The sequence below is a fragment of the Harpia harpyja genome, chromosome 17 (genome assembly GCF_026419915.1).
Source record: "Harpia harpyja isolate bHarHar1 chromosome 17, bHarHar1 primary haplotype, whole genome shotgun sequence".
In the NCBI taxonomy this organism is placed as follows: domain Eukaryota; kingdom Metazoa; phylum Chordata; class Aves; order Accipitriformes; family Accipitridae; genus Harpia; species Harpia harpyja.
This window is the reverse complement of record NC_068956.1, coordinates 9,648,798-9,663,200: the sequence shown is the minus strand read 5'-3', so window position 1 is coordinate 9,663,200 and position 14,403 is coordinate 9,648,798. Positions and strand designations below refer to the sequence as shown.

General features: G+C 40.6%; 1 protein-coding gene across 3 annotated transcripts in view; it reads right to left on the bottom strand.

Moving 5' to 3' along the window:
• Positions 1-387: 387 nt before the first annotated feature.
• Positions 388-14,403, bottom strand: part of LOC128153243 (N-acetylated-alpha-linked acidic dipeptidase 2-like) — a 36,333-nt gene continuing 22,317 nt past the window's right edge. For 2 of the 3 annotated variants that reach the window (XM_052812299.1, XM_052812301.1), the window contains 6 exons: positions 12,047-12,138; positions 10,519-10,609; positions 9,595-9,859; positions 4,380-4,461; positions 3,360-3,452; positions 388-1,680 (listed from right to left, as the gene is read on the bottom strand). In XM_052812299.1, the coding sequence (XP_052668259.1) occupies positions 1,491-1,680; positions 3,360-3,452; positions 4,380-4,461; positions 9,595-9,859; positions 10,519-10,609; positions 12,047-12,138 (813 nt within the window). In that variant the 3' untranslated portion in view covers positions 388-1,490. The remainder of the gene's footprint in view (positions 1,681-3,359; positions 3,453-4,379; positions 4,462-9,594; positions 9,860-10,518; positions 10,610-12,046; positions 12,139-14,403) is intronic. The other variant, XM_052812300.1, reaches the window with a different exon arrangement.

Below are 14,403 nucleotides of genomic sequence, written 5' to 3'. Positions count from 1 at the left end.
AACAGTAAATTGTGAACACAACATCCATAGGTACACAGTCCTTCATCTTTCAGAGAGTCTTATTGGAAGTGATGCCAATGAAAGCCTCTTTTCTTGGTGGCGTATATCCCCCAAAACAACTTCCCAAAGGACTGAACTATAGTAATTTCTGGTTCCCTTGTCTGAATTCAAGGCATCTGAGATGAGAACAACTCCTTCTATAGCCTAGTAATTGTCCCGTTTCTCTAATTCTGTCTTTTTTAGTACCACATCTGTTCTATTCCCCATAAAACAAAAAGGATTTTATTCCCACAACCTGGTGCAATTTTTGGTTGTGAGAAAAACTGTAGCATATTTTACATAAGAGAAGAAATTGGTTATTATCAGCTCCCACAAACTGGAATGTGATTTAATAAAATTCTAGCAATTTTATTAGTTGTAAAGCATGTAGATGAGAAGTACATTTGAAGGGCAAATGAAGAAAGAATCAATTTTTTTACAAATTAAACAGTTTTGTACAATTACCCTTCTCGTGCATTTCAGTTTCTCTTTGAATGTAAAAGCAGCTTCTGGTGGGAAACTTTCTTCAGGTCTTATATGAAGACAGAGTAACCTCAAGCCCCATGCTAACAGTAACAATGTCCTCCAGCTCCCTCCACTGGAAGAAGACATCTGCATGAAAGACATCTCCTGGGAAAAAACAGGAACAAAAGCTGCCATGGGTTTGGGACTAGTGAAAGTACCGAAATGAGCAGGGAGGTCAGCTTTTGGTTATTCCCCCAAATCTTTGTTTTCCAAAGTGCAAGTAAAGGAGGGAGGCGCACAGTGACTTTTAGAGGGATGGACACTCGCTCCCCAAGAAAATGCTTTTGGATTTCTGCATATAAGCAGCTGTTTTCTCTGATTATCAAGAATGGCTAGTGCTGCTTTGACAATTGGCAGGAGGGTGAGTATATTATTTTTTCAGGAAAAGAAAGCAAATCAGTATAATGAGGATTCTACCAGTCCTGCAGAATAGATTCTAAAATACAGAGATGCCTTTGGTGTCTTGTATTATAAAAGTAACTATCAGAACAAGAAAAATGCACATGCTGAGGAGTGTTATATTTTTTTCTCTTGCAATGTGTGCTGTTGATCACTGCTATGGACAAGATTTACCGGTAGCTTGGCAAATAACTGGTTTTGTAATTGTACATCCAAAATAACGGGTCCTCAAAATTGGCAGATCTTTCAGGGAAGTGATTTTTCTTTCTCCCCACCCTCAAATTTGCTTCTATCTAGGATTGTTGTTAAAGCTACAGTTTTGTCAGTATCAGAGAAGAATTAATATCTAGCTCAGGAGTTCTTTGATAGACAGAGCTCCCCCCCACCCTAGCAGTACACTTGCATGCATTCAGAAGGTTGCAAACTCAGACACGGTGAGCAGTCAGGAGAGACTGGGTCACTGTAGTAGCCTGACTACACTAGGTTTCAGACTTGGCTGTTTGACCGAGGTTTTCGAAGCCGCCATCCTATGCTACTTCTTTCAGTGTCCCTGCTGCTGCCTGCACAGTGAAGGCTGCAATGGAAATCTGCCTCTTTACTTCTTCCCAGGCTTCCTGTTGATCAGCTTTGCTTTCAATATCAAACATGGCATCATAGATCCCTGGGAAGGACTCTCCAGCATACTTGTTGTGACTGCTTGGAGCAAAAATGACATGTCTGTGGGGACAGAAGAAAAAAATGTAGGTATGCTAAATAAAAGTAACCATTAATGGGGGGTGGCGTGGTGGTGTTCATTGTAAAGAACTGTATGTGTGCTACATAAAGCAGCTACGAATCCCATGAACACCAGAACTTACTAAATACATAGGAAACTTAGCTGGACCTGTCTTTAAAAGCACAAGAGGAAGCAACCCCCAGGGCAAAATCTGTGGGAAAGGGCACAGATTTAGGACACGTAGCCTTCGTCTTGGGAAGAGATGACATGTTTGTCTAACTAGGAACAAAACAATGTTAAATTTTTTTGAAAATGAGAGCTCAACAAACCTGCTGAACTAATATGGCAGTCTGGAACAGGGAATAAAACTAGTTATGGGTGTACAATGAGAAGTGGAACAGAAACTTCAAAAATAACTAAGCAGCTGAATGATGGTCAGCAGATCTGGGAAAGGAATGTAAAAAGAGGGAAACAAATCTATGGGAGACTTCTTGAGAAAAGCATGAATTCTTCAGAGAAAAAGTGATCATATTGGAACAGAACTGTGCAAAAGTATCAATTTTATTTGTTGGTGGTTTGGGTTTGTTTTTTTTTTTAAATAATGAATAGTTGCAGATCTGCTTTTAAATTGATTTTGTTCATATGAAGTATCAAAGCACATTTGTAGCATGTGAAAGAGTCCTCCCAAATCAAAATAAACACTAAACCTACATTAATAAATGCAGGCCAGTAAAAAAAAATTTCAAAATCCAGACAGGTCTAAATGATACCTAACACCCAACAAGAAGAACTGTAGAAAACAACCATTTCATTCTTCCAAAAGTGTGAACAACAGTTTATCCTAGGAGGAGGGACGTGTGATTCTCAATCCTACCTGCCTGAGGGACTTCTGGCTTGGTGTGAAAGCCATCAATCAGTGAGTCAGATATATCCAGTCATTAGGAAAAAGTGGATACTGAGAGAAAAAGTGACATAGTCACGCCTGACACTGGAAGCTAGCTTTTTGTCAAGTGTTACTAATAAATGCACTGGGTTTCTATAAAGGGTATTGTGGTGCACCAAACATTGTCTTTCTCCAGGCCCATGTGCTTGTAGAGAGAAAACTTCAAGAAAAACTAGTTAATGATTTAAGCTAATAGGAGCATCTCTAGAAGCAGCCAAAGCTGGGACAGATGGGACTCTACAGCACAGCTCATCTGTCCTGTGCTCAAAGGTCACTCTCTCCAAGCTCTCCCTTCTGGACGTCTCTCTTCACCTGACTCTCACTACACATCTATTCTCATCCTCTTCTCTCTTTTACTCTACCCTTGTTTCTCCTCTCTTTTCAATACAGTTGATTCTCCACTCAATCCTCACTTTGTACCAGTTTAAAAGAGCAAGTGGTAAGAGAAGCGGTACTGCACACCTGCAGGTAAAAGTCACAGGGTATGATGGCTAATAAAAACAGAGTGCCAGACCCAAGAAGAGGAATTAGGCATCACAAGACTAGTGCAGCCAAGGAGGTCTCCTCGGGGGTTATAAACAAATTCTGCTACTCACTGGGTTGCACCTAAAACGATCTGTTGAGCAGTAATTCCTATATGAGGCCTATACAGCAGTTCAACTGACCAGTCAGTTAGGGTGGGCTTCACCTGCAAAATTCAGTGCCTTAGACAGCTGGTCAAGAAACTTGTAACCTCACCTGTAAAACTTCCTTCCTGGTAAGCCAAGAGGATCAGTGAAAGCTCTTTCTATAAACATCAGCTGATCATTCATGATTCGCACTGCAACTGGACTGCAGAAAATGGAGACAGAGACATTTCACACAATGAGGAAACATGACTTCCCAGTTTCATTTGAACAGTTTTCCTCTTCTTTGGACAGAAAAAAAAGATGGCAAAGATGGTCTACAGTTTGCAAAAAGATGAGGTTTTGCAAATGGAGATATTAAATACATGCTATATTAATGCATTGGGATTTCTCTGTTAGAAAACTCAACTACAAGATTTCACACTATGCAAAATAAAATGGGAGACTTCCTGAGAGTGTTAGATACTTGCTTGGTATTAAATGGCACTGGAAAGATCTCACTTAACAAGGGGAGAGGAAGGCCAAGATTTAGTTCAAGATGAAGATAGCCAGATTTTGGTGTCCACCCATAAGCCAAGTGTCCAAATTCCTGCTCTAATCTATACAGTAACATAGTAAGGATGGGATTCAGTTGCCTAAACACAGCTATCTGGTACCATACTAGGTGTCTAGGAGCACCTGGCCTCCAGCCACTGCACTCAGAGGGCACAGGAGTCCCAAAGGGCCCTCAGGTTTGCAAGCATCACACAGATATCTTAGATACTCTGAAGCATTATCTGGTCTCCTTGAGGTGTGCTGAAAGTACATTCTGGCATCATCTACAATGCTCAAGTGTAGGTGTCTAAATACAGAGCTCGGTCCAATTTTAACTTTGCTACCTGCCTTTCCATCTATTACAATAATTTTAATGACAAGCTGATACTAGTAATAAGCTCTACAGCTGATACTATTCATCACAGAAAGCAGAATTCATCTTAGCAGATATTTCCTGTCTCAGAGTTCAAGGGCTCTATTCTACACTGATTGGAGAGACTCCTTGCGTAGTCACTGGAAAGAAAGAACTGCCACCCTGGGTACCTAAGGCAGATATACATATATATATATTAAAAATGTATTTTTTTTCCAGACTTACTCTTTCTTGTCAACTTGTTCAAGTCTTCTGTGAAATTCAGCAGCAGCCTTTGAGAAGTTCACCACAGCAGAAAAAAGAGGATCTAGAAAGGGAAAGACTTTGTGAACAACTTCAGAGTATCTACTGAGCCCAATATACCTCTCAGTTGCCCAGTGGGAGAAAAACTACGTTTGTTTTGCTGATATAATTGCATTAATTTTGTTGTCTTTCCATAATTCATTAGTTTCCCTAATGCAGACTTGAAAGAGCTGCACTACTAGCAGTCATAAACAAAGACCTTGTGCAACGAGGCCAACAATAAAGCAGAATGCTTGATAAAGCTTTCACGAGTATACATCTTCCCTCTGCCTGGCAAGGAAAAGACAGGCTGGTATTGCAAGTGGAGAACTCTGCAGTTTCCTTTTTAACAAAGGGATGCACTGCAGCATTTTGGTGTAAAAAGCCTGACTGACATAAAAAATAGCAGCTCTTCCAGCAGGCTATGGAAAGACAGGAGGATTTCTCTCTTGGAACATTATGTCCTATTCATACCATAACAGAAGAGTGTGATATGTAGATTGGATAGTATTAGGTGAGGCATAAAAGACACAGCTGTCATGGAACACAGTGATAGACAACGTAGATTAAAGTAGCCAAGTCCCGTGCTTGCTCCACACCTGCACCAGAGCTGCAGCACAGGAGGTGTCTCTGCCATGACCCTGCATGCCGTCCCACAGTGCTGCTACTCACACCCCAGGATTTTGCCTGTTATGCCTGACCATGTGCAGGCAGGCTGGTGGGTAAGTCAGTTGCTTTTTCCTCCTCTGTCCCTGGCAGTACGTCTAAGCCATGTGGAATAACTTAGCCAAAGAAGCAGGCAGGCCTTTCTTTTAATGACAATATCAGCTGCGATGATTTTCCTGTGGATTTAATACAGACCTGGGAAAAGTATCAATTTATACAGCTAATTTTTGTAGAATAAGTAACAGGTGGATGTTATGAGGAGAAGAACTTCTGGCCTTACCAAAACTCAACTCAATTACAAAGAAGGAAGGTTTATAACTTGTACATTTTGCCCACAAGTTGCAGAAAACTTTAGATAAACCAGAGTATCCTCTCTTTGATCGTACAGGAATATGGGGCATAAGATTAGGTCATCTAAATCCAGTCCTCCATCGGCAACTATGGCCCTTCACTGTTTATAAATTTATCACACTATTTTAGTGTGATAGGCTTTTGGTAGATAGATTTATCACTCTATTCAGTGTGATCGGCTTTCTGTTCCCAGAACTCCTATTGAAAGCTGTTCTGCAGTCTCGTTTGCTCTTCTATTTCTAGCAAACTTATTCATCACCAGCCTACACTTGTTTGTTCTTGTATTAATATTTTTGGTTAGTTTACATAATTAGAGGTACAGATTTCATGTACGCAAGCTGTTTACAGACTGCAGTATAGACAGACCTATGGCACCTTGTGAGGGTGAGAATTTAGATTTGTCCACAACCGTAGCAATAGTTGCAAGTTTGCCAGAGGATGGAGTTCTACCCTGCTGCCATCACGGCTATATCGTGGCAACAGATTATATTGCAGAAGCAGTAGGAGGGGATTTAAGAGCAAAAAAGAAAGATAATCTGAAAATATGTAAGAGAATTTGTGCTCATGTTCACTAGCTATTCAGTGTTGCCAGTGTCAGTTATTTTTGAAAATATCACAACATTTTCTTTCTTTCCCTGCGAACCTTAGTTCCTGATAGTGTATGACTACAAGTATATATTTTATGAAAAAAGGTTTCCAGCCTTCATTGTTGCAGAGGAACGGCTGAAATGTGAATCCAAAGGCACATAAAAACCTTAATCTATTATTTTGAAGGACAATTATGTAATTTATTCAGGCTTAATTAACAATTTTCTGACATTCAGTGTTGTCAATAGGCAATTCTATGAAAATACTGAGTGAAATTAATTTTAATTTTCACAATATTGTAAAAATTGCCTATATACTTTAATGTACTCTGATGCAATAGTATAAACAAAAACTAAAGATTATGGTTTTATTCAAGAAATAATTTAAAACTGATCAGGCATCAGAGAAGAGCCATGAAAATAATGAAAAGACTGAAAAACATGCCTTGTAAAAACTGGTCAAAAGGACACATCTGTAAAGTTATTAAGGAGACGGTTAAGTGATATTTTGGGGAAAAAAAGCTTAAAAAAAGATTGCTTCTAGAATCTAGGAACAAAAATAGATGCATTGGTCAGAAGGTAGTTTGGGCAACTTCTAATCTGAAATGAGAAAGAAACTCAAACAATGAAAATTGTTTCCACCCTGCAGAGGGTGGAAGCAAGGACAGGTAGCCTGGGAGGAATACAGAGAGATTGTCCGAGCAGCCAGGGATCAGGTTAGGAAAGCTAAAGCCCCGATAGAATTAAATCTGGCCAGGGATGTCAAGGGCAACAAGAAAAGCTTCTATAGGTATGTTGGTGATAAAAGGAAGACTAGGGAAAATGTGGGCCCTCTCTGGAAGGAAACAGGAGACCTGGTTACCTGGGACATGGAGAATGCTGAGGTACTCAATGACTTTTTTGCCTCAGTCTTCACTGGCCAGTGCTGCAGCCACACTGCCCAAGTCGCAGAAGGCAAAGGCAGGGAGTGGGAGAATGAAGAACCACCCACTGTAGGAGAAGATCAGGTTCGAGACCATCTAAGGAACCTGAAGGTGCACAAGTCCATGGGACCTGATGAGATGCATCCACAGGTCCTGAGGGAACTGGCAGATGAAGTGGCAAAGCCACTATCCATCATATTAGAGAAGTTGTGGCAGTCCAGTGAAGTTCCCACTGACTGGAAAAGGGGAAACATAATCCCCATTTTTGAAAAGGGAAAAAAGGAAGTCCCAGGGAACTACAGACTAGTCAGTCTCACCTCTGTGCCCAGCAAGATCATGGAGCAGATACTCCTGGAAACTATGCTAGGGCATATGGAAAATAAAGAGATGATTGGTGACAGCCAGCATGGCTTCACTAAGGGCAAATCGTGCCTGACAAATTTGGTGGCCTTCTACGATGGGGTTACAGCATTGGTGGATAAGGGAAGAGCAACTGACATCATCCACCTGGACTTCTGCAAAGCATCTGACGCTGTCCCACATGACATCCTTGTCTCTAAATTGGACAGACATGGATTTGATGGATGAACCACTCAGTGGATAAGGATGGTTGCACTCAAAGAATTGCGGTCAACAGCTTGATGTCCAAGTGGAGAGCAGTGACAAGTGGCATTCCTCAGGGGTCAGTTTTGGGACTGGCACTGTTCAACACTTTTGTCGATGGACAGTGGGATTGAGTGCACCCTCAGCAAGTCTGCTGATGACACCAAGCTGTGTGGTATGGTCGACATGCTGGAGGGAAGGGATGCCATCCAGAAGGACCTTGACAGGCTTGAGAGGTGGGCCTGGGTGAACCTCATGAAGTTCAACAAGAAGGCCAAGTGCAAGGTCCTGCACATGGGTTGGGGAAATCCCAAGCACAAATACAGGCTGGGTGATGAGTGGATTGAGAGCAGCCCTGAGGAGAAGGACTTGGGTGTGTTGGTTGACAAGAAGCTCAACATGACCCGGCAATGTGCACATGCAGCCCAGAAAGCCAGCCATATCCTGAGCTGCATCAAAAGAAGCGTGGCCAGCAGGTTGAGGGAGGTCATTCTCCCCCTCTGCTCTGCTCTGGTGAGACCCCACCTGCATTACTGCATCCAGTTCTGGGGCCCCCAACATAGGAAGGACATCGACCTGTTGGAGCAAGTCCAGAGGAGGGTCACAAAGATGATCAGGGGGCTGGAGCACCTCTGCTGTGAGGACAGGCTGAGAGAGTTGGGGGTTGTTCAGCCTGGAGAAGAGAAGGATCCGGGGACACCTTATAGTAGCCTTCCAGTACCTAAAGGGGGCCTACAGGAAAGCCGGAGAGGGACTCTTTACAAGGGCATGTAGTGATAGGATGAGGGGTAATGGCTTTAAACTGAAAGAGGGTAGATTTAGATTAGATATTAGGAAGGTCTTCGCTGTGAGGGTGGTGAGGCGCTGGAACAGGTTGCCCAGAGAAGTTGTGGCTGCCCCATCCCTGGCAGTGTTCAAGGCCAGGTTGGATGGGGCTTTGAGCAACCTGGTCTAGTGGAAGGTGTCCCTGCCCATGGCAGGGGGGTTGGAACTAGATGATCTTTAAGGTCCCTTCCGACCCAAACCATTCTATGAGTCTATGATTTTATGAAAATAAATGATTTAACAGAAATTTTGGTAGATGTTCTACTACTGCAAAAACAAACTTCAGATTTGATGTTTCCTTACAAGACATGATGCAGTAAACACAACAACATATTGACATAAATTCTTGTTTTATGCAAAATCTCAGATCCATCACACAAGGCTTCTGCTGTCTCAAGTGGCCTTTTTACAAAAAGAGAGGTGTCTTTTCAATGTTTCACACAACCCAAAAGAGTATTGCATCCCCAAAAAGCTAGTTTATGTCTCTAAACCATGGGCCCATCAGATAGCAAGTGAATTAGGACTGACTTAAAATCCTCCTTGGTGCAGAAACACAAGGGGTAAATGAGGCAAGAAAGAAAAAAAGGAGAGAGAGAGAAGGAGAGAAAGAAAATAACTGTGGAAGTTATCTTAGCCTGGGATCCAGAGCACTCTGCTGCTTCAGACCTGTTTTATATGCTTCACTGCAATGTGTTCAAGTGCTCAGCAAATGGATATATTTATGCAGAAAAGTTAGAGAAGTGCTTCTGTGGCCTAAAAGTGGTAGCCAGGCACTTGGACAGGTGGTCAGCAAGTTTCACAGGGTCAGATGAGGTCTTTGGCTGAGGAGGAATGGGCACCTGTATCTCTCAAGTTCCAGACAGTTGCCATAAACATTTAACTTGTTGTCTTTTTTAAGCAAGAAAGTGAGAAGCAGGCTGATATATCTCTTTGTTCTGCATTTGAGGTCCCTGACTGTCCATGAGCACTGTAATATTCCCATAATTAATAATATGCATGAAAATTGTTATAATCCTCTCATCTAGACAATAATGTGTTAAACCTGTGTTATGTTTAGAAAAAAAAAATAGAGGCTCGTTATTATGATGGCAGAATTGAAAGAGGAAAGTAAGGAATTCATTTTCAGTGCTATAACAGATGTAATGTGTCCCTGCATGATTCTAATTAATGCACTTAAGAAATAGTCTTGTGGCTGTTACTCACCAAATGATACTTTGTAACGTTTCAGCTGTTCTTCATGTTTCTTGGCCAATTTATAAATTCTATTGCTATATCCTTTTAAGGCTTCTCCATAATCTCTACAGTCGAATGGAATGACCTGGGAATCTGCCAGTTCATAAACCAGTTTGCCTCGTAACTGTGCAATTGTTAGCTGTTTCTTGAAGGTGGGGTCATAAAATTTTTCCACTAACTCAAAGGTCTCATACACAGTGTGATAAACAGGATAATTGCTGAATTTGTCTGCTTTCTGAAAAAGAGCAAGCAAATTTGTCAGTGCCCTGTATTCTAACTGCAGTTAAGGGATGTATTGATCACTTAATGACTATGATGTTTTGCACAGTTTCCAAATCAAAAAAGCTATTTGCTACAAAACACAATGTACTATCTTTCCATTTTTGTGTGTTCATTTTAAGAAACTAAAATAACCTGAATCGATGGACTGTTGCACAAGATTAAGTGAGCAGGCTTCCTTCTTTGTCTACACAGACCTGCCTTCAGTTCTGTTGTACACAGATTGCCTTCACTAAAAGTGAAAATACTTTGGGGTTTTGGATAGCAGAAGTCCCTGATCGTGGCCCCTTTTTATCTTGTGTAGTTATTTCTGAACAGAATCAAGGAAAATTTGTATATTAAGGGGCCTACTAATAGTATGGTGGAATGAAATATACACCTCCAGTCAGATTCTATAAATACCTTTCTGTGAAGTTGAAAGCCTATAGAATATACACATCACTGTAACATGTTGTATTCTCCAACCATTTAGGTTTCTTGCTGAACTATGAAATGGCACTGATACACAAATGAGTCAAAGACTCTTTGAAGCTTTTTTATTAATCATGTATAAATGCTTTTAAAAGATGACTGCTCAGCACTACCAAACTTCTTCAAGCAATCTGGAAGACTTACCCTGTTCTTGGTATAACGGACTCTGCCTGATGCAATTCCCAGTCGCTGAAAGTAAGCTTCAAAATCACTGCCTGATCCCAGTTTGTTTATTCTACATGTAGAAAAGAGAACATCTTAGTGAGACCACTTACTGTATAGTATGGTAGTAATTAATGCAAAATGCAGATTTTTCAAAGAAATGGAGGTCAGTTCTTCTGGAGGGCACATCAGGGACAATAGTAAGATCAGAGACAAGCTAAGTGGCAAGCTTAATTAACCAATTTTATTCCACCACACTAATTCAGTATCTGATATTTCCAGGAAGATCTTTTAAAGGTAGCAATGCTGATTGTGACACTGACTACATTTAAAAAGAATGTGCACGTTATGCACGAGACCCATAAAATTGTATCAGATACGTCTCTGCAATCTTAAAACATTGATCATCTATTTCCAAACTAATATGAATTGGGCAGCAATATATGTAAAGACAGATGTGTTTATATACTTAGCATATTCCACAGTAGAATCAAAGACTGATAAATAATTTCCACTGCAGGACACAATTAGCATTGTTACTTACAAGTAAATATTGCCATCTGCTGGGTAGGTGTGGCAAGACAGAGGAAAAGAAAATTCTAATAAAGACGGATGTAATATTCTAAGTATTTTCAAAGATATATTTAAATTTTATATTAAGTTTTAAGTTTATATGTCTAGCCTGGTGAATAATTGTTGTTTCTTGGCTAAAAAAGAAAAAAGTTTCTTCTGTTCCAGCTAAATTTCTTCTGTTAGTATAAAATTCTGCAAGGAACTCTTTGTATCAACTAAGAAAGATCAGATCTGGTAGCTTTTTCAAAAGGAAAACGTTTCAGTGAGTCTAATGAATCTAGAAACGCATCTTACCTGGGCCTGAAAGATAGGGTAATACACGCAGAACATTTTGGTCAAATTGCACAAAGGGGCAGTTCTATTTATCTTACATGAGTAATGCCACATTGTGAATACGATTTAGCCCTACGAGTCACAAGCTCAAACAGTGTTTTGGAGTTTTAATATCTTCAAATATGAAGTTTTAATACACTCAGATATAGATTTGTAATGTATTACATTTACATCCATTGTATAAACAAAGAACAAGTATCATGAAAGCTTTTTGATTACCACTCTAGGCAGTTTCTTTCAACTGAGCATTTGCTTATCCTAACAATTTTGATATTATCTCGTCTAGTAGGGTGACTAAACTATATTTTGAACTCTTTCCCCACCTTACTCTTTTTTGATTGCTTTCCAAATTGCTTTTCTACTAATAAAAGGCCTTTAAAATGTGTGAGGTTTCATTTTACAGCAGGCATAGATGTCACCATCATTAAAAAAAAAGTCATAAAATTTTATTTTATATTGCTTTAAAAGATATTGCTAGAGAGTCACCTTGTACTAAAAGGTTTTGTATTGCTATCATCAATAGCACATCTTGAAAAATTCTGGAGAGTAGCCATGCTATGATATGATGAAAATATTGGAAAAGAAAAACAGATTAACAACTTACCGGGGATAGCTATTATTTTCAGTTGCAGGATCTTTCTCAAGCCAACTCTCATAAAGAGACTTATTTTCATAACTCTCATCAGGGCTTAAAATCTGCAGAGGAAAATATTATATTCTCTTTGGAAGTACCTCTAACTCAATTCATTATCAAAGGAGACCTTTACAGCTATCATCTGCATCATTCTTAAACGGCATTGCTGCATGCAGGGAAGTACACATACACTATTTACATTTGTCACATACATTTATGGATCCCAACCACGAAAAGCATCTCACAGGTAGTTGGAACCAACCACAGACAGTGGTAAGAGCAGGTTAAAAGCTCAAGGACACTACATGGAGCTCATCCACTTCTGGGGGAAGTGGATCGTGGGCATTTCTAGGACTTCTTACCACCTTATAGCACTGTGTATGTACACACACAACAGCATAGGTAACACTATGGAGCTCCTCCAGCAGCCAGGATGCCCCAGCTGCTTTCCTTTCAGCAGGCAAGGGGAGATGACGGCCCTAACCCTGTGGAGGTTTGCCCCGCACAGCAGCAATATTCTTTCAACAGGCTGAGCCTGAAATTTGACTGCTTTTTCTATAGGAAGGGTAGAAAAGAATTGTGCTAGAAGGAAGGGTCAAAACCAGTCATCAATTATATTACAGCAGTGCCAAGGGGACTCAACCAAGACTGGAGAACCATTGTGCAAGACACTGTATGTACAAATGTAGGTTCCACCACTACCTTAAAAAAAATCAAAAAGCTATGTAACCAGGATAGAAAAGGTAAGTATTAGTACAGCCATCATACAGCCAGGAAAACTATGAAAGAGTATAAAATTAGTTGATCAAAGCTCTTAGAAAATCTGTGGCAGAGGTAAAAATAAATCAAGACTCTGGCCCTGGTCTCCATCTACACTTAAACGATCTTTAGTAGACGTGGTCCTTTAAATGTAAGATTGGTTATGAAGTGCAGAGGATTGGGATTTTTTTTTTTTTTGTCCCCCCAAAATACAAAGCATAAACGTTCATGGCTAGATGCATGGTCCCACAGCATTGTTGAGACTTAAATCCTGCATTGAAAAATATACAGACTCCAAATTGAAAATCCAGAGAGTTCTGACCTCTGAGAGTACATCACCAGTTAGCAGAAAAATAACAACTTTGTGAAGTAACTGCTTGGCTGCTGTCATTTTCAGGGCACTTTAGTCAAGTTCTAGGGCTAAATTGAAAATGGCACATTAATAAGTGCAAGCTGAACTCTGACATATGGTAGTAAAAGTACTCCATGCTCTGGCAGAGATGTTATTCTGACAGCTCTGGTCATGTAAAAACCATTGGCCAGTTTTTTAATACAACACGAGAGCCTAATAAAACATACTATTTGGTCTGGCTTAGTTCCAAATCTAGAATCGGCATAAGCTTACTGCTACCTCAAGGGATGATGCAGAGTTCTTTAAGTATAAATACAAAGTAAGAAGTGATGATCAGAACAGGGGAATTGGAGTTCAACTATTGCAGATGCTGGCTGGTGGTGATCAATTGTCTAAAGCCTAGCAGTAGAGCAGGACCAAAAAAGACTGTCAACAGCTCAATGTTCCATCTGTATGCTGAGGACCACACTTAAATGCAGAACTCCTTGAAAGATGACACTTCATGTGTATGCTACATTTTTTTGGTGAGAAGTGGCTCACTGAAAAACAAGAGCAAAGACATCTTGCAATGTTGGATAGTTGGATGTTGGACTCTTTAATATGAACAGAAACAGATTTATTTTGGACATGCATAATCACCTGCCCTAATGTTCTCTCACATACTGGGCTTCCTGAATGAAATTCAATCCCACGCAAAAGCCTAATGCAAAGCATAGGGAACATTTTGGTACCATTTACGCTGTTTCCAAGAATTAACTAGGACTCTTTGTCAGAGACTGAAAGAGTTAATGTCTCAAACATTGTGGTGGGGCAAGTTCTGCTTAAAGATAAACCCTGCACAGCAAGGAGCCAAGGAGAAAAGCCCATCAGCTCAGACATCAGCAACAGGAGGGGGAGGGCATGCTGGAGGGTGCTCAGCTCCCTGTTCTGATACAAAGATCAAACAATGGCCATGTCTGCAGGGAAGGAGAAGTTACTCCACAAACGACCCTCAAGCCCAAAGGCTCACAAACTGCTCATTAGCCTGAGAGTTCAGGTACCCGCCCAAAGGAGGGGCAAGGATGATAAAAGGACACCAACTGAAGCCCTGGGTGCGCAAGCCCACTGGAACTGGACCTTTCGGTTGACTGAACCAGCGCTGGACCCAGGACCGGTGAAATCTTTCTCTCTTCCTTTCTCTCTCTCTGTCTTCTTCTCTCTTTCCTTTTCCTTTTCC